General features: G+C 35.2%; 1 protein-coding gene across 1 annotated transcript in view; it reads right to left on the minus strand.

Annotated features, from left to right (window-relative positions):
• The window catches only part of LOC109837428, a 36,184-nt gene that overhangs the window by 3,192 nt on the left and 5,251 nt on the right, over window positions 1-27,741 (minus strand). Inside the window, 20 exon segments of the mRNA XM_020405664.1 lie at window positions 1-903; window positions 8,475-8,629; window positions 8,714-8,825; window positions 9,052-9,247; window positions 9,423-9,540; window positions 9,637-9,765; window positions 10,413-10,567; window positions 10,675-10,905; window positions 10,984-11,155; window positions 11,269-11,415; window positions 11,492-11,593; window positions 12,376-12,427; window positions 12,992-13,088; window positions 14,885-14,981; window positions 15,077-15,201; window positions 22,649-22,809; window positions 26,081-26,216; window positions 26,349-26,421; window positions 26,544-26,644; window positions 26,729-26,894. The exon segment at window positions 1-903 is cut by the window's left edge and continues 1 nt beyond it. Coding sequence (XP_020261253.1) covers window positions 1-903; window positions 8,475-8,629; window positions 8,714-8,825; window positions 9,052-9,247; window positions 9,423-9,540; window positions 9,637-9,765; window positions 10,413-10,567; window positions 10,675-10,905; window positions 10,984-11,155; window positions 11,269-11,415; window positions 11,492-11,593; window positions 12,376-12,427; window positions 12,992-13,088; window positions 14,885-14,981; window positions 15,077-15,201; window positions 22,649-22,809; window positions 26,081-26,216; window positions 26,349-26,421; window positions 26,544-26,644; window positions 26,729-26,894 — 3,428 coding nt within the window.

Consider the following 27,741-nt stretch of genomic DNA (forward strand, 5'->3'; position numbering starts at 1 on the left):
GTAGTAGCAGTAGAAGTAGCAGCAGCAGGAGGGAGAGGCTGAGTCAAAACCATGGAAAGATCTTGACTTCCTGATGATGACTTGGTCCTTGATGACCCTATACCATCACTGAGTCTAAACTGCTTCGTAGCTTCTTTAATTTTGTCAACATCCACAGTCGAAGCAGCAACCGGCTTGTCACGGATCCTAATGCGAATCTTTTTGGATTTTGAAGTTGATTCATCTTCATCACTGCTGCTTCCGTCAACAATACCATATAGGGACTTTTTGAACTCTTCCTCTGCTTTTGCCTGTTCATCAGAAGCAGCAGGAGGACCAGCCAATTGTTTGGTTAAAATATTCGCTATGGAATCATCTTTCACATCACCACTGATGCCTGCTTTATTCAGACCGGTAAGTGAATCAGGGGTTGTTGAAGCTTTGGTTTCACCACTAGTTGCAGTGAATGCTTTGACCAAACTCTTTTCACTCACTTCAACTACATTACCCCTTCCCCTGATAACACCCAAGAAAACACCAATATGATCTGCTATAATGGCCGGAATACCACCATCATTTGTCTTCATATAGGGCATAACTTCCCCAGCTAGCTCCCACTGAGGTATATCCTTCATATTAATGGGTGTCTTGACCTCCCAGTTTCCACCACCCCATTCAGGTCCCTTAGGAACCATACTCTCAGCAGCAAAATTAGCAAAAATACCCTGTGTCCATCCAGTAGAACGGATTCTCAAGATTCGTTCACAGTATCGCCTGAGTTCTGAATCAGTTGCATCTTCTTCAAGCTTCTGAGCCAGGCGTCGCATGGCACTAGGATTCAGGTGGCATATGAACAAGTCAAGCATGCTTTCATAATCCGAAATGACTTCGAAGGTCTCTTTGGCACTGTCAAACTGAGCATACCTGAAACAATATTCCATGACTTGCTTGCAACATGCAAAAATATAAAAGACATGCTTTGTATAAGGAAAAAAATGCATTAAGAAAAGGTATGAACATATAAAGCAACAAAACACGGAAATTAGAGAGATTGGGGTGAGAGAAATCATCAAAGAAATGTACCACAAATACTTGCTCCCTACCAACTGAAAAAAGAATTCTAGTATATAGTGTTAATGTCATCATGAACAATAATGTAAAATAAATATTCATTGTGTAGTGGGGTAGTGCATAACACATAACTGCATTATATGCCACATAATCAAATCAAATGCATAACACGACATCAAATTTGTTATGTCGCTTTCTGTCCCCAATAATAATCTTATATTTTAAGTAACATAGTATCTATCATACAGCTTTCTTTAATTATGACCATGAAATAATATCAGAATGTATTCACAAACATCAGCATTGTGTATGTGTATAGACTTGGCTAACTATGAGCTGAATTCTTCTCATTCAAAATCGTTCGCAGATGATGTACTCAATCAACAGTGGCTCAGAACCAAAATTTAGAAGCTTCTACATTTTCTTGCTCATACATCAAACAGACCCTCCATGCCTAGATATATGATGAGAATGGTTAATAATTAACAAAAATAGTCTCTCCCCCTCATCCCAATGCATTTTATAAGTAACAGCTCATGCACATTCATGATATCGGCATATATTCATGTGCATTATTCAAGTCTTATTGTGGGCATGGACATGGCTGATCTGAAGCCAAACTTTCCCAGATATAATTTGATTACAGGACTACCATTCCACTGAAGCTGATGTATATAATTACTTGCAGTGGAAGCTGATGTATATAATTACTTGCAGTTTCCAAAAACAAAATCTTAGAATTTTTTAAAAGATTTGCTCATCCATCAAGTTATTAAGGAAAGAATAGCATAAATGCTACCTTTTGCGCTCTAGAGTGTTGTTGGGATTCTCCCCAAATCACATTAAGAAACGAATGCAAGTGTTGACTAGGGAATATTGAAAGACGAGTCAACTTTGGACAATGCAAAGGATGGAAGTTTGAAAGGTGCATGCATTAGAAGCTTGAAGGTTGCTCTTGGAAATTGCGAAGAGTATTAATTGGTCATTGGAAATATTAAAGGAGGAAGACTATATAAAGGAATGAGCTTGTGTTGAAAAGGTCATCCTCTTGGTCAGAGGAAGGATCCTCTTTGAACTCTTGAGTGATCAGTGTTCTTGGGTTTTTTAAATAATGTAGTATGATGGTTGGCCTCTTCGAGCTCTTGAGTGATTGGTGTCCTTGGTTTCCTTGAGAGATGTGAGATGTGTGAGGGTTTTCAAGTTTGTTCGTGCAAAACTGGCAACACTTGTGTCGATTGTATTGGTTTGTGAAAATAGGTAATTGTCCTGCTTAGAGAATCGTGGATGTAGGCATGTTCGGTCGAACCACGTAAAAATACTGTGGTGTGTTCGTGTTTTTGTTCCTTATTGTGTGTGTTGTTTGTGTGCTCCATAGTCCCTAACAAATGATTCAGTACTAGTTCTCCCTACCTTTTTTGCTAATGCATCAAGTAGCCAGAAAGTGAATACCTACAAATGTGAGCTGATTAGACTTGTAAACTAGAACTACTTACATCTTACATATGTGTGTGTGTAACATATATATGGGTAAATATTTATAGGTGTGATGTTGGCATGTCCAACATGCAACATCTGATGCTTTGGTTATATTAGTGTTGTGGTTTGTAAAATGTTGAATGTGCAACAGATTTGTATCACACATGCACACACGCATATGCACAAAAACATATAGAGACATAGGTATGAGATGGAAGCTCATTTTGTTAAATGAACTACCATGAGAAGTTGTGAAACTTATCCTGCTAGTCACCCAGGTGCTGCTAGTCACCCAGGTGCAGGTAAACCTCACAACTTCTATCTCTTGATAGCTCATTATATCAAATGAGGTGCCAACTCTTATCCATATACAATGTTCTAAAAACTCATGCGCCTAATTTTAGCCTGAGCCGCCTGCCTAGGCGGCGCCTACGGCTAGGTGGCCCGCTTAAATAAAATTTCAAACTTTAAACCCATACGCGTTACCCGAAAACCAAAACTCAAACCAAACTTTAACCTAAACTCTCTCTCCCCTTCTCTATTCACACTCAGCCGTCTCTCTCCTCTCTCTCACACTCTCTCACCCAAACCAAACTTTATTTAGTTTAATTTTGTTCAATTTTAGCTAATTTTACGGCTAGGTGGCCCGCTTAAATAAAATTTCAAACTTTAAACCCATACGCGTTACCCGAAAACCAAAACTCAAACCAAACTTTAACCTAAACTCTCTCTCCCCTTCTCTATTCACACTCAGCCGTCTCTCTCCTCTCTCTCACACTCTCTCACCCAAACCAAACTTTATTTAGTTTAATTTTGTTCAATTTTAGCTAATTTTAGTTACTTTCAGTTTAATCAATTAGTTTAATTAGTTAATTTTAGTTTAATGTTGTTCAATTTTAGTTGGTTACTTAATTTAGTTTGATTAATTAGTTAATTTAAGTTATTTTAGTTAATCGTAGTTAAATTTAGTTTAATCTTGTTCAATTTTAGTTAATTTTAGTTAATTTAGTATAATTTTAGTTTAATTAGTTAATTTTAGTTTAATCTTGTTCAGTTTTAGTTAATTTTAGTTTAATCTTAGTTAATTTTAGTTTAATCTTAGTTAATTTTAGTCTAATTAGTTAATTTTAGTTAATTTGAATCTTTTATTTGTCATGATTGGATAATTTTGTGATTTTATATGAAGTTAATACATATTTTTGTGAATTATTATAATTAAATAAATTAAAATATAGGCAAATACCTAGGCACTAGACCCTACCAGCTCGAACGCCTAGTCCGTCTAGCGACTTCTGTAACATTGTCTATATATCATCCTATCTTTTTTCTATACAAGAAAATATAGTCATGGATTAAAAAAATTTCATAGTTGGTAAATCATGCTACATCAAAATATCTAGAATCTGATCAGAAATTCTAATAAAATTGGAATTTTTTCATCATTCTAATATAGGAAGAGAGCTCCAATAAAAAAATTCAAAGTTAATAAATCATTATTGAGCAAAACGTGTAGAATTCAATCTCATCAAGAGTTCTAATAAGAGTAGAAATTTTCATCATTCTAATACAGGAAGAGGGCGTCAATAAATTTAGGAATTAACTAATCAACCTTTATAAATAATATACAATTCAACTTTGAGATAACAAATGGTATTAGGTTAGAGAATCATTATGCTTTCCTTTTGCAACAATTCAACAACAATACGGTCTTTATCCCAATTTTTGTGAGTTGTATGGATATATCTTATTCTTCAATTCAATCATGTCTGTGATATCTTTCTTTGTTATATTAACCGCTACCACATATTTTTTTAATTATTTTTAACCAAGTTCTCTTAGGCGTAACTCTATCCTCCTTTCCCTTTTACTTACAATCTTATTTCTCTGAAATGGTGAATATACTACCACAAGGCCAAACCATCTATGTCTAAATTGATCCTATCTTATTTTATCCTCAATAAGAGCAGCACCTAACCTCCAATGAATTTCCTATCCTATCGCTTAATGGATATCAACACATCCATCATAGCATTCTCACTTCTACTACACTTATTTTTTGCACACGTTATGATCCATAAAGCATCAAAGATCATAAACCTATGTAGAATTTTCCTTTCAATATCATAGATATTCTACAACTACATAAGACTCCCAAAGAGTTCTCCATTTTAATCATCCTCATATGATTGGATGCACCACAATATTATCAAACTTAACACTTTGACAATAATTAATCCTAAATATCAAAAGAAATTTCTTTTGGTATTTCTTGATTGTCAATGTGTATTGTATGCTCCCTGTTCACGGCATTATTAATAGAATTACACTTTATATTCTGCTTTTGTTTAACTAATCCTAAATCCTTTAGATCTCAGTGCTTCTTTCCAAATTTTTACTTAAGAAATCATATCTTTCCTAGTCACATCAACTAATATTATGTCATTAACAACTAACATATATCATGGGACTTCATCTTGGATATGTCTAATAAGTTCATTCATAACTAATAAAAAAATATACGGATCTAAGTTGATTCTCTCACATAAAAAAAAGTGTATTAAGATGAGTATACGTTACATTATAGGTAGGAGGATATATAGGTCAGATATTTTTTATAATTCTGAAGTTCTTTATTAACATTGGCTTTCTGGATTTATGACATGGTAGAAAAATTTTAGATGTCCAACATGTGTAGCATGCACATTTTCCCAGAGTATGTGTGCATCTATGTATGCATTTTTTTTTGCCTGTACATTGTGTGTGTGTTGCATGTGCATTTTGTGTGTCAGTGTGTCTGTCTATTGTCTATATGTGTGTTGATATGTGTGTTTATCACTTTTCCAATACTAGTCGTAGAAACGAGAATCTACAAAAATTCCCTCCCCAATAGATAAAAAAGAGCAAACACATGTGACATATTTGAGAAATCTGATTGATTTATGATGTAAAATGAACACAATTTTAAATGTCGAAAAAATAAAATAGTTCAACTTGTATTTTGTATAAAGAGCATACTAGGCATATAATCTTTCAGCCAATCACATAATCCACGTTCCATACAAGTAATCTGCGGATGTCACTCCTTACTCTCCTACATGGTTATGTGTTGGCTCCCTTCAATCCTTTGGATAACAGATTTTTTTTATGCAATTAATCAGAATAAACATTAGTTGATGTAGACCGATTAAATTGAATTAAAGGGCTGGATCTTGACGGTTCTGCCTGTTTCAAAAATATTTTCAATACATTTTGACTTTAGAATATTTCAAATAGAACCAACCCAGCTGATCGATCTCTGGTCAGTCCTCAAACGATCTCAGGTTAGACCTCTAAACTCCACGCTCTTTTTCATTTAGATGGTGCACAAATTTCCCTCTCTTTTCCCCTCAATTCGCAGCTCCTTTCGCTCTCTCACAAATCTTTTTTTTTTTTTTTTTTGGGGGGGCGGCGATGAAATGTAAGGTAGTAAGGCAGTTGATTGAACCAGATAGAATAAGATACCTCGAATGCACTGTTTTTCAGGAATGGAATGAATTGTAGCACTTGAAACATAGTGGATCCAATCAAGTGTAAGAATTTTCATCTCAGAGAGTAGGATATAGTGGAGAGGACTGGTGAGGAGTGTTTTTTCTCTTCTTTTCTTTTCTTTTTTTTCGGTGGGCCAAAATAAGTTGTTTTCTGAACTGCACCGGGTCAGATCAAAACCGAACAAATTGAATTGACGAAACATGATCCCATCTAACATAAATATTGCATAAAACCAGAGTTGTATAATGAAGAATCAAGTTTATTGAATAATATGAGTGGTATAAAAAAAAGGCAAAAGTTCAATGGAGTTCCTAATGCATCGACCAAAGATTATTATCTGGGCCCTTAATGTTTGAAAGTCATCAGCGGGAGTCTTTTAACTTTACCACCGTCATCATCCTATAGGTCATTTTTCCACTCAATGTTTGAAAGTCAGCAGTGGGTGTCTTTTAACGTTACCTCTGTCATCATCCTATATGTCATTTTTCCAAACCTCAGTTAAATCATGTTGAGGTGGTGGCAACGTATATGTCATTTTTCCAAACCTCAGTTAAATCATGTTGAGGTGGTGGCAACGTGGCCCCGCCATGTCACTGCCACATCAACAAAAAAATAAGACAAAATCCAAGTTTGTCATGCCACATTAGTAAAAGAAATTAGTGAAATTACAAGTTCATCTTGCCATATCATGGACACGTCGGCAAGATCTAATGGAAGCGCGTAAAATGGACTTAAGCTGATGACAAAGGTAGTGCTAGGAATCCTCACTATTGACTTATAAACATTAAGGACTCAAATGATATTTCGCCAAGACATGAAACATGAAGGACCTCCACTGAACTTTTTTCCATAAAAACCCCTAGATTTGTGTGAAAGATCAGTACGTTATATCCATATCAGGGCAAAGACTGCCATATTTTAAAATTCTAGGCTTAACCTAGCAATTAATTGATCATAAAGTGCTAAAACACAAGTAGCTGGAAAGAAAATGATTGACGGAGCAGTGGCCTGGAATTCGCTAATTTGTTGGGTTAAACATGGGGAAAATATATTTGGTTTATTTACATCCCTATTGATACGATTGGCTAATGACCCTAGACGTCAAGCCCATAAAGGGGAGGAAGCTTATAACAACCTCTTAAGCAAGAAGCATAATAAAGAGGTTGGGCCGTGACCTTGGGGTCATAATAGTAAAAAGGTGAGGCCAATGGCAAAGGAGGTCAGAATGTTGTCGAGTTGGTATTATAACAAATGAACAATACACGATAAAACAAAAAACATAGAAACGGCGGTTAGGCACATTTGAGACTCGTAACAATCTTGTAAATCTTGTGTCTAAAAAGATAACCATAAACATTCAAGATTGCAATTACAACACAGACTCGCAGAACAATGGAATCTTTGACCTTTGATTCAATGATGGAGAGGTACACGAACAATGCCAAAATAATCACTGAGGGTTAAAAAACCCTCTCCAGGGGGAGGAAAGTATGCAAAACTAAACCCTAGAAATCCTTTTCTATTTTCTCTTCAAGAGACCAATTTAAGCATTGGAGGACACGTTAAGCACATACTCTTGACAATCAGCTTCTTGTAATATGTGTGTAGATCCACTTGGAGGCGATTAATTGTCTCGTCTTTCCCACCTTACAAATTCATTGGTGTGTATCTAACTTATCTGATATAACAATGCAGTGCAACATCACCTATCACATTAATCCAACCACTTACAACCAATGTTTTAAATATCGGCCGATAAACCGATATTATTGACTATTTATCGGTTTTGGGAGCCTTTCGCTACGATAAGTTCGATTCTAAATCGGTTATCATTTTTGGATGTTTATCTCCAATAATGCGGCAATAAAGTGAGTTATTGACTGATATTGTCGGCCCAAAATTTGAAATTATTGGCCTTTAGTTTGAGTTTTGATTTCGTGCAACGAGCACCTATTCAATGCACTTTAAAGACGATCCAACCTGAGTTTCTACCACTGGTTAGTGATCCTAACATAATTATTTACATTTTGGTATATTTATATTTTATTAAGTATGGTTAGATTACATTTTAGAATATTATATTATGTATATCACTATCCAGTAATGTCCCTCCGATAAATACTACTTATCGCCAATGTATCCCCGATATCCGCTATCCGATATGGATTTTGACCGTCCGATAAATCCCCGAAAACCGGTACTTAAAACCTTGCTTACAACTACCACTTCACACAGTCCTTCGACCATGTTGGAACCTATTATTGTTCTATGCAGTTTTTCCCCTTCTCTTCCTTTTTGCCCAGGAAGATTGCATAGAGTAATGTTAAAATCGTGAAATCTGCACAAAATCAAACAAGCGAAAATATCTGCAGATGACAAGTGACCATAAATGAAATATTTCATTCAAGAGATAAACGTACTTGATACAAGCATAACCCAAATGCCGGAACCGGTGGAATAAATGAGACGTAGGAGGACATTGGGGATAATCTCTAGATCGCAAGAATTCGTCCTTCAAGACCGATAAAGCAGTAGAAAATCGGAGAGCTTTGATTGCATAAAGACAACGCAGTACCTAAAGCAATTTTGTACAATTTTTTAGATGTAAGAAAACCTAAGGAATAAATGAAAGTTGATGAGGAATAGAAAATATGCACACCTGTGTAAATTGAGGACCTGCTTGAGACAATGATACAGCAAGGTCGCCGCATACAGGAGAGCCTTTAGCCAATATATCCAAAGACCTCGGGGTAATGCGTAAACTATCAAACCTTCACTCAGAACATTAGAGAACACCTCAGCGGTTGCAAACCTAGTTTAATTCAAAGCTAAGAAATGCTATAATGCAAAGACGTGTTTGTGTGTGCGCGCAAGCCCACATGGGTCTACAGCAGTTAACACCAAAGCAGATCATCACGCTTAACTGGATGCAACAAATTTGACAGTACTTGATTGCTTGAATAGCCACATAAGCACAAAGTAGAGAAGTAAGAAAACCTTGATGTTATTTGGTACAAGACCTCTGAAAGGTCAATCTTTTGCTCAAAGTATTGCTGCATGGTTGCAAATCCAATGAGGAGAGGTTCCAAAAGCCCAACAAGGCAACTCCTTATTTCAACTCCTTTTTTCTGTCTGGGATTTATCTCTGTTGGATTTACCAGCAATAGGCGATCGTTCAAAGCACCAACCAACACTGCACATTAAATAAAAGCTTATAGTGCGAAAATTCCTCAAATTAGTAATTTGGAGTTAAATTGGTGTACTGTGTGTTTTTTGTTTGTGTGTGCATTTTGACCCGGAGAGAGGGTTTTTTTTTTGGGTGGTTGTGAGGGAGGGGAGAATTTCTGGCAAATAAGCAAGGAGCATACCAGAGCACGGCAGGCTAATAGAAAGAATCGTCCGAACTCTGCTATCCCATCCAAGAATGCTAACTGCAGTAGCAGACGAAAAGAGAAGTGCAGGCCCGAGCCACAAAAGGGATCGATAGTTCAAAGGAGTTAAAGTTCTAATACAGAATGTGCACAAGGATTGAAATAATCTTGTTATTAATATAGTAAAGACAAAAAAAAGATTTCAGGATATTGAAGGCAGCCCCTTGTCAAATTTGGTTGAACTGCTAGACAGTATGTCAAGATCTGCAGAAGCTATCAGGACCCTGTGTGTCGTTAGTATTCCAGCAACATGACCTCTTAGCGTCTCTTGCCAATTGACCTGCAACGAACACCTAACATTAGTAATTCTTTGTCAGTTAGTGTCCAAGAAAGGCGACTTAGTGTCCAAGAAAGGCGATAATCAAAGCCTTCTCCCACATATTGAGGACCATCTCCTCTCCAAAGAGGAAAAATATTTGAACTACATTAAAAAGCAAAAAAACAAAGACAAGCCAAATCTGAACTAGATAAAGTTTGACCATTACTAATGAATGCAATACAGGGTTAGACTTATGTTGAAGCCACATCAGACGAATGTCAAACCTTTTTGGGTGGATGAATAAGTAAAAATCTGGCTGCAGTAATTATCAAAATAATCACAGAAAGCAAGTATGCTCAATTTACTGTGATAAGAGAGAATAAAAGTCACTTAGGTAAAGGTGGTGGACTCTTAAACAAGGTAGCACAACTTGAGCAAAACAAAAAGATCATACAGAGGAGACTGATCTGCTTGGTCTTAAACATATATTGTAAGCCATGAATATATAGATTAAATATGGTTAGATGATAAGAAGGCACCCATATTAGGTGCTCACATAACTAGTAACAGTGTACAAACACCCAAAAAAATCATGAACATAGAGAGGGTAAAATGAGATCTTAGCTATAATGTGTAAATGTAATTCAACTTAGAAATAATAGATATACCTGTAGAACTTTCTCATTTATTTTTAACTTAATGAACTTTTTCCCATCAGTTTTTGTAGAAATATATTGTCCATCATCAGTTGAAAGACGGTATCCATGAAGCAGCTTGGCCAAACAAATGTGTTTTCCAGAAATAGAGTAAAGGATAGTTGATTCTGCAATATTGTAGTGCATAACCATCAGTAACATTGGTATAAGCGAATGTCTTAAGGGTGGAAATTCGCTGTCACACCGAAAAATTGAGGGTCGTTATATAGATCACCTAATGGAGAAGAAAATATGCGGTCAACCTCTGCTTCAAATAGAAACTGAAGAGGACCTCGATCTGGGGCAACTTTATTATCTGCAGATGACTTATCATCAAGTGCTTTAATAATTTCACTAGCTTCTTGGGAGGCAACCCCTTGCAGAAAATACAACGTCAGACCAATTTTATCTTCATCAAGTATAGCATATTGATTTTCATTAGGGCCCATGAATGCTGCATCGCATCCTACAGAGAAGCAATTACAGTAAATATGAAAGCCAATCACAATAAAATATGTTGATTGAATCAAGACATAGTAAAAACCTTTAACTGAGCTTCCTTTATTATTAACTGACTGTATATCTGTTTGTTCCCAATAAAGAACAACTTCATGAACAACACCAGTAGGTCCACTAAGTTCAAACACAACTAGGAACAAGTGTTGTTTTGAACTGTAAAGCATGCTTCTAGGAAGGCATTCAACATTTCCAGGAATCTGAAGGAAAATAAGATAAATAAGCCTAAACAAAGAATAAGCAAATAATCCTTGTTGACATACTAAATGCCCAAAAGAGATTAAAAGGAGAAACAAATATTTCTGTTTGTTACCGTCGAGTAGAGTTTCTTATATAAATTATCCGCTCCAGAAGAGAGATTATAAGCCATAAGGTTAAAACCATCAAGATAAAATGCCCTGACAGGGTAATGAAGAACACGATTCTCTTTATTGAAAAAATTCATCTCCAAATGCAAAGGCTGGAAGGATAAATATGTCATCGGTTAGAATGGAGTAAATAAATGTGTAATGACTTGATAATGGCTCTGATTGAACCTGGCAAACAGGAACATCTCTCAGTTGATTGTTAGCATCTGAAATCGTAATGAGAGGTAACCGAGATATTGGACCACTTTTGGCATGTCCTTCCATGAAATGCTGCAGTAATATAGAGAGGAGGGCTCAATCCAAACATCAGAAAATGATAGAACAGTTAATGAGGCTCAGTCCAACATAGAGATGAAATCTAAGAGTTATAGCTCCAAACATTATTTGACTCACAAAGTACAAGCATACACGAAGGAAACAACATTACACCTGTCTATTTTTCTCTAATCGGACAATATATGTGGAAGCATGTCAGCTGGCATGGGTCCTAAGAAGGCCTGTCCCATTGTGACGTTTAGTCGTTTACTGTAAACATAAACAAGTCTCTTTTTCTCTCTTTTGCTAGTCAACATAAGCAAGTTGGTACAAATAGAAATAACATACCTGAGCGTGGACAAGTCCGTACAAGTACAAACAGCAAATGTGATTTTATTTAAATATGACATGATTTATCAAGAAACTCAGATTATCTTTTCTTATTATTTCTATTCGTCTCAAAAACTTTACAAACCTATCTTATTTATATATAATTTTTTTCCTGTAGATAGCCCTTCAGGTATCTTGAGCCTCAAATTTACCCAAAAGGTCAGTGCAAGTGACAGACTGACATGATCCTCATATATTTGGTGTCCGAAATGTGATAATAAAATTCATATCCTTAATGAAAAGCTGCCCTGTAACTATACTTCATCGTGAAGGCTAAGCCCCCACTTATAGTGATTACCGTCATCATTTGTTCCATTTACATACTTTCCAATTGAATCTAAACGTATATGTATAATATGTAAGAAAGCAACAATAGGATAATAGAAACATATCTAAGAGGAACCTACACTGTGGAGAAATGCCTTCCGTGCAATATCTGCAATTGTGAGCTGACTTTGCCTGCCATATAAAAGTAGGTTATCATTCTAAGTTGCAAGCTGCTAGGAAAGTAAAGAAATTTTAGAATATACACTTAAAATAATCAGAAAATACGAATGACGGACAAGAACATCTTAACAGATGATGTTTCCTATGAATATTTCATCTGAAGGGCACATAAAAATCAATGCACACCAAGAAAGGAGTACATATAAATGGCAGCAGAACCAACTTACAGGAAAGGCATAAAACATGTAATATGAGTGACCTAAAACAGTAAGATTTGTCACTGGCATGAAAAGTTTCAAAGGATTATTAGTAAAGGGAATATTCTTTGAATCTTTCTTAACAAATACAATAGCGGAAACTGAATCCAGGTGACAAGTGATAAATACCAGACCGGCATTCATCTTTGTATAATGGTGCCAACCTTCTAGTAAACAATAGCTAAGGCAATACACAACAAATAAACTTTAGGCATTACATTTGAGAACAGTAAAGCATGAGCAGGAAATATTTGAACGAGACAGGTTTTAATTAAGTATTACTGAAAACAAACAGAACAGCAAACAGATGCCAACTTACCCCTTCAAATGATGCTCTTGTAGCTGTGCCTGGAGCTGATGGTCTGCCAAAATTCCAGATGAACCTAATGCTAAGAGTTTCTCCTTCAAAACCGCAGCTGCAAGACAGAAAAGACACTACAAAAATCAGTATATCAGAACAAGATACACATCAAAAGAACCTGCATCATACAGAGTGAGTTGTATTGAGTACTGCAAGGCTATAGACATATTCCAAAAAGATCAATAAAGAAAGATAAAAGATGAAGGGAAACAATAAAGAAAAGAAACAGGTTATTAACCAGACATCAATGCAAAGACCTAAGCGAAGTCATGCAAGCCGGCAGGTGGAGGGATTCATGTCCCCTCAACTGAGGCTAGCTAGTGGAGAAACCACTTCTTCAAATAACCATATACAATTTAATAGATGGTTATGATTTGTGTTAAGGGAAAAATGGGACCAAGTGCAATTCAGTGGGAATATCGGGTTAGTTATACTAAGAATGAATGAAATCCAGCTAAATATTATTGGATGCATAATACTCTCTACTTCCAACGTCACATATAAAAGGTTCCATATCCAGGTGCAGGGGAAATGACATGTCAAGTTACTGAATCTAGATGATATCACTAGTTTATTTCAAATTGTCAAATGTAAATTGTTAGATTATTCGGTACAACCAGGAGTGTGTCTCTTGGAGTAAGTGCCAAGGAGACAAGTTCAACACAGATTCCCAGAGTGCAAATCAGCAAGGGATCAATAGAGATGCATATATGTATAGTTTAGCTAGGCCATTATTAACAGCATCCAACATGCCGATAATATCAATCCAAATTAAACATTCAGCCTCCGAAATTGAAAATTCAAAATGTTAAATGTGATCTACTATACTTGGGTTATCTAAAAATAAATTTTCAAAGAATTTCAACGTATTTACCCCATGTATCCTATGCCTTCAAAATCAATATTTCACATTTTCATAAAATTGTTTACTTTTTACCCTTTGATACATGGTCCAAAATATATTGAAACCCTTTGAAATTTATTTCTAAGTAACTCTGGTGTAGTAGATCACATCCAACGCTTTACATTTTCAATTTCAGATTCTTCGGAATGTGAACCTCCATTTTGGGTAGGTAGTCTCTGCATGCTAGATGATACTATTAATAGCAACCTTCCTTCCTTCCCATCCCCATATATATGTGTGCGTGTCTATATATATATATATACATATATACATGTGTGTGTGTAGGCCACCCTTGTCGTATGAGGAGATTCTCTCATATAAAATGATGTGGCTCAATCTCAAGCAAGCGAATAAAAGGGGAGGGAGAAACCCTCATAGCTATACTTGGTTGAGGTTGAGCCACATCATTGTATATGAGCTCAGCTATACTTGGTTGAGGTTGAGCCACATCATTGTATATGAGCCTCATATGATATATCATACCCATTAACCTCGTGTGTGTAGAGAGTGTAAAACTAGAATAAACTTAAGTTGATAAGAGTTCTTATCCACCAACTTTCTTATCCATTGATTTTGCTTTCATAATAGTGCTACACATCAAGATTATCTTTAAGATGTGTGCTTTGACGTATGTCACATGCTAGCACAAATCCCAAAACAAAATCAATGGCCAAAAAAGTGGATTATAATCCACTTTGACAAGTTGCCAAACACGCTCTTAATGTAACATGAATTCAAAGAAAGAAATACCATAATATGAACTAATGCAGTTACTTGCCATACCCATCAATTTAAGCCCCAGAATCATGAGACAGAAATATTTGACTGTGCAGTTGAAACCGTGTCTTAAAACCAGGTTTATATCATTTTTAAGAAATTGTATAATAAACTCTAGAGAAGTACTCAAGAAGAATGGAAATGTTCACATAGAATGCTGAAAGACTTACCAGATGATCCTCTTGCACTTTGGAGAACAGCAAAGAGTTGTTTCCTTCCGTCCCTTGTGTATGCAGCCCTATTTTTTAGGTTATCAGCACCAGTCTCCTGTTTTGACATAAGATCAGGACTTCACAACACCACCAGATACATCATAACTCAAACATGCAACAAAAAGGTTACTGGTGATGTTTGTACTTAACTGCAAACAGTAATGCTGCTAAATTTAGTTTTGGATGAAGCACCAAATTTTTAATTCGTGGTAAGGGATAAACAGCTTCTCCATCTTGATGTGATAAAATCCGGGTTATGTCAAGGGCTTCAACTGCTGCAAAAGGATAAAAGAATAGTATAACATAATCATGTTAACTTGAAGAAGTTAAATGAAAGTGTACTAAGATGTTCTTTTGAAGATCAAAATCATTTAAAGCATTTATCCCGAAACTGCAAGTATTTAAAATAACTTTGATAACACAGAAGAACTTACACTCAGTTGATGAACCAATTGTTAGAACTGTGCCTAAATCCAAAGGCACTATAATATAAGTTAATTATGCTTGTCAAGTAAAGATAATGCTTAATGGTAAACTGGGACTATGACCGACTTTAAAGAATAAAAAACTGAACTGTTGTATGAGTATTATACACACGCGTGCGCGCTATCAAACCTTCTAGGAAGTTATTTTTAGCTATCCAATAATTAACAACTAAGGCCCCCCGTCCATACTCAATCTACAAATAAGAATTCAAAAGATAAAATATATATCTCATACAACCTACTCTCAAGGTCACAAAAATGCTGGTGCATGTAAAAAACCAATGGGAATAACTACTACACCATTTATGTATGAACTACTCAGCAACCAGTTCTAATAAAATATTCTAGAGTGATGTAATTGATAATTAATTCACTAAGTATATATGAACTGGCTCAAGGTTTGATAGTCTATTGTTCTGGTATGGTACCGTTTCTACTCTTGTTGTGACAGACTCCACTCCAGTATTACTAACCCACGGAGACATCAAAGTCATTGTCAATGAGCGAACTTCTGCAGCACATTGAATGCACTAATTCGTACCCTTCCCTACTTTTACCATAAGGTGGTGTTTCAAGTTTGCAAAGTGAAAGTGGATCAGAATGTGTGAGTCACTCATACATGTCCGCATGCAAGTGAAATGCAGTGTCCACATTGATTTTATAAATTAACTTTTTTAAATAATATGTCTTTTAAATATTAAATTTTTTATTTATAAATAGTTGTATGAATTTATGATAACATAAATAATAATAAGTTTTCACTAGCATAATTAATCTAATCTTATTTTTTATCAAAGTAAAGGAAAAAAAGGTAGATTGTAAATTAATTTCTACTCACAATGGACATGGACCACACCTTTCCATTGTCAATGAGCGAACTTCTGCAGCACATTGATTGCACTAATTCGTACCCTTCCCTACTTTTACCATAAGGTGGTGTTTCAAGTTTGCAAAGTGAAAGTGGATCAGAATGTGTGAGTCACTCATACATGTCCGCATGCAAGTGAAATGCAGTGTCCACATTGATTTTATAAATTAACTTTTTTAAATAATATGTCTTTTAAATATTAAATTTTTTATTTATAAATAGTTGTATGAATTTATGATAACATAAATAATAATAAGTTTTCACTAGCATAATTAATCTAATCTTATTTTTTATCAAAGTAAAGGAAAAAAAGGTAGATTGTAAATTAATTTCTACTCACAATGGACATGGACCACACCTTTCCATTGTCAATGAGCGAACTTCTGCAGCACATTGATTGCACTAATTCGTACCCTTCCCTACTTTTACCATAAGGTGGTGTTTCAAGTTTGCAAAGTGAAAGTGGATCAGAATGTGTGAGTCACTCATACATGTCCGCATGCAAGTGAAATGCAGTGTCCACATTGATTTTATAAATTAACTTTTTTAAATAATATGTCTTTTAAATATTAAATTTTTTATTTATAAATAGTTGTATGAATTTATGATAACATAAATAATAATAAGTTTTCACTAGCATAATTAATCTAATCTTATTTTTTATCAAAGTAAAGGAAAAAAAGGTAGATTGTAAATTAATTTCTACTCACAATGGACATGGACCACACCTTTCCATTGTCAATGAGCGAACTTCTGCAGCACATTGATTGCACTAATTCGTACCCTTCCCTACTTTTACCATAAGGTGGTGTTTCAAGTTTGCATGACCGACTTTAAAGAATAAAAAACTGAACTGTTGTATGAGTATTATACACACGCGTGCGCGCTATCAAACCTTCTAGGAAGTTATTTTTAGCTATCCAATAATTAACAACTAAGGCCCCCCGTCCATACTCAATCTACAAATAAGAATTCAAAAGATAAAATATATATCTCATACAACCTACTCTCAAGGTCACAAAAATGCTGGTGCATGTAAAAAACCAATGGGAATAACTACTACACCATTTATGTATGAACTACTCAGCAACCAGTTCTAATAAAATATTCTAGAGTGATGTAATTGATAATTAATTCACTAAGTATATATGAACTGGCTCAAGGTTTGATAGTCTATTGTTCTGGTATGGTACCGTTTCTACTCTTGTTGTGACAGACTCCACTCCAGTATTACTAACCCACGGAGACATCAAAGTCATTGTCAATGAGCGAACTTCTGCAGCACATTGAATGCACTAATTCGTACCCTTCCCTACTTTTACCATAAGGTGGTGTTTCAAGTTTGCAAAGTGAAAGTGGATCAGAATGTGTGAGTCACTCATACATGTCCGCATGCAAGTGAAATGCAGTGTCCACATTGATTTTATAAATTAACTTTTTTAAATAATATGTCTTTTAAATATTAAATTTTTTATTTATAAATAGTTGTATGAATTTATGATAACATAAATAATAATAAGTTTTCACTAGCATAATTAATCTAATCTTATTTTTTATCAAAGTAAAGGAAAAAAAGGTAGATTGTAAATTAATTTCTACTCACAATGGACATGGACCACACCTTTCCATTGTCAATGAGCGAACTTCTGCAGCACATTGATTGCACTAATTCGTACCCTTCCCTACTTTTACCATAAGGTGGTGTTTCAAGTTTGCAAAGTGAAAGTGGATCAGAATGTGAGTCACTCATACATGTCCGCATGCAAGTGAAATGCAGTGTCCACATTGATTTTATAAATTAACTTTTTTAAATAATATGTCTTTTAAATATTAAAATTTTTATTTATAAATAGCTGTATGAATTTATGATAACATAAATAATGAGGGGGGAGGGGTTGGGGGTTGAATTATGCATTAATCCTACTTCAAGTGTGAGTTTCATCTAAACAAATACCTGAAGTGCATGTAAGTGAATCCCTTTCCCACTTTCGTTATCACTAAAGTGCATGGAAGTGACTTTACCACTTTCATTATCGTCAAAACAAACACCCCCTTAAGTGTGCTTTGAAATTGTTTGTCACATTCATCTTTTAGTTTCACCGACTGGCCTAGTACTTCAAATGTCTTGAACATGGATTCTTTGCTAATATCAAGTTCTCAAGGATTCTTTTGAACACGTTAAGGGGTCCACTTAGGTTCACGGAATTACAATTCCTCACAACATTATAACCAATAAGGAGAATCATGAAGCTGCAATTTGCAGTCATGTAGTTGCTTTCTTCTAGTTATATGTGGCTTAATTGCATTTAATACCCTATAGTTTCCCCTACGTTGCACTTATACACCTTCACTTGTTTTTGGAAGCACTAATATACAAAGGTTTTCAAGAGTTTCACTAATATACCTTCACTTCTTTTGGCAGCACTTATACACCCTAATGATTAAAAATGTGCACTTAAATCCCTAAAGTTCTTAAAATTTGCACTTAAGTACGCTCAATGCAAAGTTGAGCGTATTTAAGTGTTAAAACTTTAGGGAATTTAAGTGTCAATTTTAAAATTTTAGGATGTTTAAGCGCAAGTTCAAAGAAACTTTAGGGTATTTAAGCGCAAGTTTAAAACCTTTAGGGTATATAAATGATGCCAAAAACAAGTGAGGGTATATAAGTGAAAGTTTTAAGAACTTTAGGGTATATAACTGCTGCCAAAAACAAGTGAGGGTATGTAAGTTCAACATAAGGGAAACTATAGGGTATTTAAGTGCATTTAAGCCATTAATTATTGATTCAAGTTCCTCTTGTTTAGTAGAATTGCCTGGATTCTTCAAGTAGCAGTCACTACTTTCTTAATGGCAATGATATGCATATGGATTTCCTTCTCGGAGATAAGTTGATGTACCTTTCGCTTCCAACTGCAGGCACTGCAATCGACTTATTTTTTAAGTGAAGTCTAAATCAATACTTTTTTCCTATAAAATAATGATTCTGGTATTTCTTAGTCTTAAGAAATCAAATAGCACTATTTCGAAAATTCCTAGAATTGAAATATCTTGTCTCTAATTCCTTTCAGCCCATTAGTCTAAGTAAAGAGGTCCTAAAACTCCAAAGACCTTATCATCATGAACCAAAGAATAAAAGGAACGGTCTCGTGCACATAGCTCCACTATGCATGAGTTACAGGGAGGGGTGGAACCACTTTGGGTTTATAATCAAAGAATACAATAATTGAAATCTTCTATGACGTTCCTTCCCCATTATAAGAGATTCATATGCTATCGCAAGAGTCAAACTTCAACAATAATCTCGTTTAAAAATAAAAATATAAAGCTTTAAAAATCCCAAACACATACCGCATTTGAAACTTATCCGCATTGCAAATTTACCCCCAAATTTTGGATATGTACTAATTTACCTCCATGTTCTTTGAAATTACTTTACATGCCCCTCATATTCTCTCTTAGGGGATATTTTGGGTTCCAAATTCTTTTGTTAAGTTTAAAGGAATATTAACATATGACTAAAATACCCGGCTAGACGAATTTAATTAATTGCCCTGAATGGCTGAATTCCAACTCATTACACTCTCTCCTGTTTTTGGGTTGCGCCAAACGATGTCAAAGACGATTTGGGCTGGACGCCAACAAAAAGGGCATTTGCTAGGAGGGAGAAAAAGATAAGGAACGAAAGAACCACTTCTCTACCTTAATTTTCCTCATTTTGTTTACATATAAAGCAAGTGTCAAGGGCCAGCTCTAGCAATACCCCAACCTTCATTAAACAAAGAAGAAAACTCATCACAATCTCCTTCGAAATGATTCAGATAAACCACTTCATATGAACATGTCACCACCCAAGCAGAACTCGTCACTACTACTTCGCATGAACCAAATCTTCATTCAATCTCAATCATTTACCCTTTTTTGCTACCGAATCCCTAGATCTCTTAGAATGCCTCGATTTTATAATGTGTATTGAGTTTATTGGAGCTACCATGTTTCTAGGCAGATTGAGGAGAAAAAAATAATGAGGAATTGGTTGGAAACGATGGTTTAGAAAAAAAATTATTGACCTGAAGAAATATGAAAGGAGACTACAAGACTAGTGAGGAGGTGTTCACAGAGAACATTGTGGTAAATTTACAGATATTCAGATTTGTGTAGTAAATTTGCAAAAGCTTAATTACATTTACATACTCTATGGTTTCACCTACTTTGCACATATATTCCCAAGTAGTATATGGTTGCACTTAAATTCCCAAAAGTTTCCACTGTTAAAATAGGAAAAGACCATTATAAAGGTTAAAAGAAGTAATGCCCTCATTTAATTAACCCCAATCTTTACTATCTCCCCAAATTTATAGAGCCCTAGAAATTGAACAGCGATTTCGAGCTGGAATCTGAAAAGAATCAATCAATAATTACATTTTGAAGTGGACTTGTGCAAGTTCATGCAAACCTGAGTTAGAGTTTGATCTTCTATTAGGTAATTCAGCATCAACACTAGACTTTAACTTGAATTTGTGCAAATTAATTAGGCATTTTTTCCTCCTTAATTGAGGATTCTGGCGTGGTATAGAGTTTAAAGGGGTGAAAATGTTGTCGCTTTTGAAAATTATGGTTCTTATTTTGGGTTTGAATGGTTTCTTTGTTGTTCATGCCTTAGTTTACTGTTCTTGGAATTGGTTTACTGTTCAAATTGCTATAATGTGTTAATTCATGATGCTTCACCTGATTCATCGTCTTGTTTCTTTACATACGTTTTTACCAACCGAGAGAGAGACAGACAGAGAGCGAGCGAGAGAGAGAGAGAGAGAGAGCTCCTCGAAGAATTTGGAAGCTAATCCCAGAATCAAGAATTTGGATCATTAATTTGTACACAGATGCATATATACACCCTTTTCCCAAGCAAACAAAGGTAGAACCTTATGTTTCCAGCCCACTGCCATCGTCTTGTTTCTTTTACAAACATATACACATTCCTACACACAGAGAGAGCGAGAGAGAAGGGAGAGAGAGAGAGAGAGAGAGAGAGAGAGAGAGAGAGAGAGTAGTACTTCCCGAAGAACTTGGAAGCTAATCCTTCTCATTCAAAGTCAATGAGGGGATATAAAACAGAAAAATTCACTGTATTAAAGTTGTCATACATCATATAGTACATAAAAATCAAAAGCAAGAAAATTTTCTTACGTATGTATCATATAGTACAACATGGATGATAGAAAAAAAAATTAGGACTAGCATGTTGCTAAGGTTAAGATTTGGGCCATACAAATTCTTGATCAAAATGTTTGGTCATTTTCTAAAATTAAGAACGCCCTTGCGCAAATTCTAACTAGGTTTAAATACTTTCAGACCGTTAATATAACAGCTTGATATTCTCTACTATCCATTTAATACATTTTCAATGCATAGGCAAAAACTTTAAAATATTAGAGTTTTAGCTGCTAGCCATAATAGATGATGTAGACTAGCTTGAAGGATTGGACATTGAACTTGGTTTACCTACCACTTTAATTCGAAAAGTATTTGCCTCACTATGCATCTGTGTGCGTATGTGTATGATGCACTCCTAGAAGAGCTTAGAACAGAACAATATCATTTGATCATAATAAGGGAAAAGCGCAATGGAAAATAGAAGATTTCCCAATCTTTAACATATATGAAAATTTCTAATCCTATTAACTCTATCAGATAACCATATTTTAAATTTTAAATAAATATAATCCAATTCGGAGTTAAGAAATTCCAAATCTATGCATATTCAATTATCAATAGACCTTGTACATTAAATTTTCTCTGTTCTTTTCTTAGAAATAACTACTACATACCATAGACCTTAGAAATAACTACTACTTACCGTGGACCTGACTCACTGCAAACAAATGTGATGCCTTCTGTAAAATTCTTGGTTGGAGTCCTTTAATTAGCAAAGAAATGAAGAAGGTGTGTCCAACAGAAGACAAAACGAATCTTGGTTAAGACAACTTTGGAGTTATACCAAGTAAACCATTCAAATAAATAAAATGTATTAGTCAGATCACGTAAATTTAGAATCTCCAATTGCAAGAAATAACCTATTAGTTAAGAGTAATACCCTAATAAATTTCCAAAAAAGTAGTAGTTAACGCCATCATATATTTTGTAGTCAACAGCAGTATTAGGAATTGGATATAATGCCTTATGGAATAGGAAGATACAAGACCCGGGAATATGAGACAAACAGCAGAGAGAAAATCTAAAATGTAAGAGGTATAATTAATAAATCTAGAAACACCAATAATAAACGTAGAAACACCAATAAATTAAATTGAAATAAAGACCAAATATTATATCAAGTTAATGATCTTAAGCTATAGATGAGAGACAGAGGACCTGCATGCTCGAAAAAGTTTGCTGGCATTGGCTGTCTATTTGGATTGGTCATAACATGTGTCTTCCAAACTTGAAGTGTACCATCCTTTGAAACAGTAATCAGCAACCGCAGCATAGGAAGCCATGCAATAGATGTTATTGGATGGGAGCCAGCCTGCGTACTGATTTTACAATTTAGAGTAAAGATTAAAATCAGAATAACCATTTATGAATCAAAATGACCAACTAAAAAGAAATTTTATACACTTGAAACAAAGTAAGGAAACAATAAGAACATTATACAAGTAGTGGGATGTATTCCATGACAATTGATCTAATAGGAGTATCCAGAGAATAAGCAACAAAACTACCAGACATAGAAATTAAGATACGACAGTATTATACATATCCATAAACTGAACTGGTTATGATAAAAATACAGTGGTGAAGAACTTCTCTTATGCAAGTAAAACAACTAAAAAAGTAATTTGAATAGTTGCAGAAAACTACCATATGACACAGGTTTCAGATTTGGCTTCATTCGCTGTGACCAAGACAATACTGTAATTTATGGTAGAAGGGGTTTATGAACTTTCCCCTTCCCTGAGACTATTTATTGGTTGAAAGGCGTCTTGTTTTCTTTTTGCATGTGCAAATCCTAGTCTTCTAGGTATATATGGAAAGCTTATTGTTTGCACATAATTGCCTTGCCAGGAATTTGGCACCCACAGAGATAGGCATCAAGCTGACGTCTACATAAAACTATATCACAATGGTGTAAGCTGATGCCTACTCATAACACTATATCACAATGGATACACGGAGATTAGACATATAATAGTGTGTTTATTAGAATTTACTATGATGCGTTAAAGGTTCAATTTATCTTGCTAAATGGCAACTCTTGATTACAAATTTTAGTAATCCAAAAATCATCAACTGAAGCTTTTGGGTTCAGTGGTTTTCCAACATGGTATCACCTTCCAATCAGTCCTGATTCAAGCATTATCATCACCACAGATAAATTAAAATTAGGTTCCTTTACATATGAATAGCAATGTCTAAAACACGGCCTTACTATGAGTTCAGTCCGAGAACAGGTAGACTTTAATCGGATTATATGCCGATTAATAGGATACGCAGATTTCTATTGATTAATACACACATATATTATTTACTATATATTAGAACATATAAAAATTCACCAAATGTAGAAAATATACTATGCACAAACTCAATTAGTGAGTAGATAGTTTGTGTTCATTGCCAATGAACATATTCAGTCAAAATGCATGTCATTTACGATTTAAGAAAAGTTGATAAATGTGATTGCTAGCAAAAAAGGTACGTGATGATTTTGGGAACTCATGTACTTAACAATTTATGGTCAAACTAATGGAACAGATAACATGAAATACAGAATAGCTACATGAAAGCTCTCTAACTATGATGGAAATCAGCCAATCTTTTCAATAAGTTATTTGAAATAAGCTCCATAAACTGATTGATTTATCCCATCTCAGATGTACTTTCCCCTTAAGCATTAATCATCTCCTTCGAAGCTTACAGTACAAGTGGGAAATATATACAAGCTGTAATTGTATGGGAGAAGCTATTGATGTGGTCTGACTTCATCACCGATGTTTCCCCTTCCGCGAATTTATACTCATAGCTCTCTTCCTTATAGCTGCCTTGGACAGGAGTTCTCCATTAATTTGTAGATTGTTAGTTTTACATGTAGAAACAACTTATAAGATCTTGTGTACACTTTTTTTCCTGACGCACTCCAAAGTTCGAGTCACATTCCATGTAAAAATGTGTTTTGATGACAAAAGATGATTTAAGAAGTCAAGAAGAGAGAGCATAAGAGCACCATTCTTTTCAAATGAGAAGGGCAAAATGATAACAGGAACAAGAAAGAAGTTATGCAGGCACAAACACGGTATGATGAATGATTTAAGATTCATATAGTTAACATGAGCATTTGATAGGGTAGGGGCAGCATTATCGGGAAAAAATAAACATTTTTGGTCATGAAATCTTCAAACAAAGATGGTGTATTCAACTTCAATTGATTAGAAGCGAACGTACACGCATATACTTTGCAAATTTCTCCCTACAGGTTGTTTGTGATGTGTGCTTTGTATACTCCTTCGAGTTAGATCATTCAGTTTTTAGGCTACTGATGATTCAATGATGAACAAGTGTAAAGGTACTTAATGTCAATGGCATACAAAGGATAATGTTATATTTTATTACTCAGCAGATCGAAAGTTTAAGGGCTCCTTAACTGTTTGTACAAATTGACATCTAACGGTTCTAATCCTTTGCAGAAAGAAATGGAATTAACATGAACCATGAGCTCTCAATCAAAAGACTCCATGAAAAGATCGGCCAAATTTAATGACTATCAATCAATCGTCCAAATTGGTGGTAAACTCTAGGCACTAGCACAGAATAGTATGTACAGATCAATGTTTTAATGTTTTAAAAAGTAGGCCCCTAGCCCCCACTAGCAAAGAGAGCTACGAAAAGATTGGCCAAATATAATGACCATCAATATATCGACCAAATTGGTAGTATACTCCGAGCACTAGCACAGAGAACTATGTACAGATCAATGTTTCCATGTAATGTTTTAAAAAGCGCCCCCCTAGCCCGCCCAGGCACCTGCCTAGGTCTTGTGAATGCCTAGGAGGGCGTAAGCAGTAAGCCGCTTACATGGATTGCATCGCTGAGCTCTTGGTCATGATTTCCTCCACTATAACCTCTACCCTTCAACCTCCTTCGAACTCCTTCGATTTCATCCACCTGCTCCGACCTTCAGCAAAACCTCCACCACCACTTAAACAACGAAAGGAATCCGTCTAGACACCTAAGTGCTAGGAGCTAGTCTGCCTCCTACAGGCGCTTAGCGCTGTCTATAATATTAGCATTTATTATCAATTATTGTAACTAAAAATTAAAAAAAAAATGAAAACTGCATTGGCCCCACCTAGGCTCAGCCTAGGCGCCTAGACTCTAGCGGTCGGGTCTAGCACCTAGGCCGCATAGCGCTTTCACTAACGTTGTTCCATGAAATCCAGAAGGTCAATTGACAGGTAAATAAAATCATGCTATTGATAATGCTTTTTTGTCAAGGTTATAGTTGGCATAATCCTGTGTTTTCAACTAATAGTGCTGCAAATTATTATTTCTCCTAAATCATGTTTTGATGTCGTTTCACTTCTAAACAATTATAAGAATTCACATTAGAATCATTCAAATGGTTCTCAAAAACCCGCATGGAACCTTGGGTTATTAATTGGTGGAATACTAGACAATCCGAAACTTTTTTGAATGATATTCCAGAGAAAAATGTTCTAGAAAAATTAAAGAAGTATAAAATACACTTGCGATATAGTTTCCCTTCGAGGGACAAAAAAAAGATCTGCAAATAGAGTAGAAACTCACATTCCGATCATATTCGGCCTCTCGGTTGATACATCCCATGCCAAAAGGGTACCACGTCTATCACCAACAAATATCCACTCCAAAGTTGGATGAAATGCAAATGCACCAGTGCCAATGAGCTTTATTGTATTATCAACTACAAACAGAAATAAAAGGAAATAAGAATATTTGATTAAAAATCCTAACTAAATATAGTCACCCAATTTGCTTAAAAGAAAACAAGATAAAGAATATAGCACAGGTTGATAGAATGTTATTCACATCTTACGTTGTAGTGTATACTGGACGGCATACGTCTGGATGTTGTAAGCTCGAATTAGGCCATCAGCATAAGCAACGTACTGCATGGAATGGAATAATTGCCCACCAAACATAATGAAAGATTACTCGAATATGAGAGATATTCAGTAGTCAGTAGCCAGCAAAAGAGAAAAGTGAGTAATTGTAATCAACATGTGCCTACCAGGACAGGAAGACGAGGATGACAGGCAAGGTTGACAACTGGTTTTTTAAGATCTGTCTTTATTTTTGTGGGTGGCCTCCCTCCTTCCACAGTGCCAACAACTTCATGTGATCCAAAAAAACTATGCAAGTCAGAAGGCATAACCAAACTAGAATAATTCATAGTAATAAGAACAAAAGTAGAACCTGTCACGCTCATCCGCTTATGGAATCCAAAGAAAACAACAGGCTGGAGTGGTGTTAGTGCAAGATGAACTTCAGTATCTGCAGATATACGCTCTGACTTTTTTTCAGGTGAGTGCAAGACAAGGGTCTGCTCGGTGTCAAAATCACAGGATCGAATCGTACAGTCCTAAAATAAGAAAAACAGGAACTGCCGTGAACTTCAAAAAGCTTAAGCACAGTTATTTGTATCTAAGAACAAAACTATAAAAGAAATTTTATGCATAATGACTTGTTACTTTGTTGTGTTTTTTTTTTGTTGTGTTTTTTTTGTTTGGGGGGGGGGGGGGGATGTATACGTTATACGAGAATGCATAAGGTAAGAAATTCGTAAAAGCAGAAGAATGAACTGGATACTAAGAGAAATGGCCTAGCAACGAATTTCACACAAGGATTTGTTGCGTAAACGGAAAGAAATGCTGGAAGCATTTCTGCAAGTAAAATACATAAGATCAAGATTAGTAAAAGTAAAAAAAACTAGCACAACTAACAAATAATCAGTAATGCAGCAACGTATACTTTCTACTGTTAGGAAAGGCTACATTATAAACAGACTAACAGAGAATTTAGTTGGGGGTCTACCGCAGAACTCAATAACACAGATTCATTTGACACTAACAACCTTAAGCATAATATAGAATTATATTTTAGGAAACATCAGGCAATCAGGAATACAAACAAAATGATAATAGGAAGTATATGACTCGCATGCTAAAGGAAACAAACATGACCAAAATAATATGCGCTCAGCACAGGTTTTCCACTGAAATAACATTAATCCTCTGGTTATTTCTCATCCGCAACAATCAACATGCTTGCAATAAAGCTTATAGGTGTAAACCAGATACAAAAACATGGTTGGTACTAAACAAAACTCACTCTCATTTTTCATGGCCAACTCTTCAATTGAGCTAAGATTATATATTTATTACTCAATCTCGACTAGAAGACTAGACCAGAAAAGATTGTACACTAAT

The sequence above is a fragment of the Asparagus officinalis genome, chromosome 4 (assembly GCF_001876935.1).
Source record: "Asparagus officinalis chromosome 4, Aspof.V1, whole genome shotgun sequence".
NCBI classification, from domain to species: Eukaryota; Viridiplantae; Streptophyta; class Magnoliopsida; order Asparagales; family Asparagaceae; genus Asparagus; species Asparagus officinalis.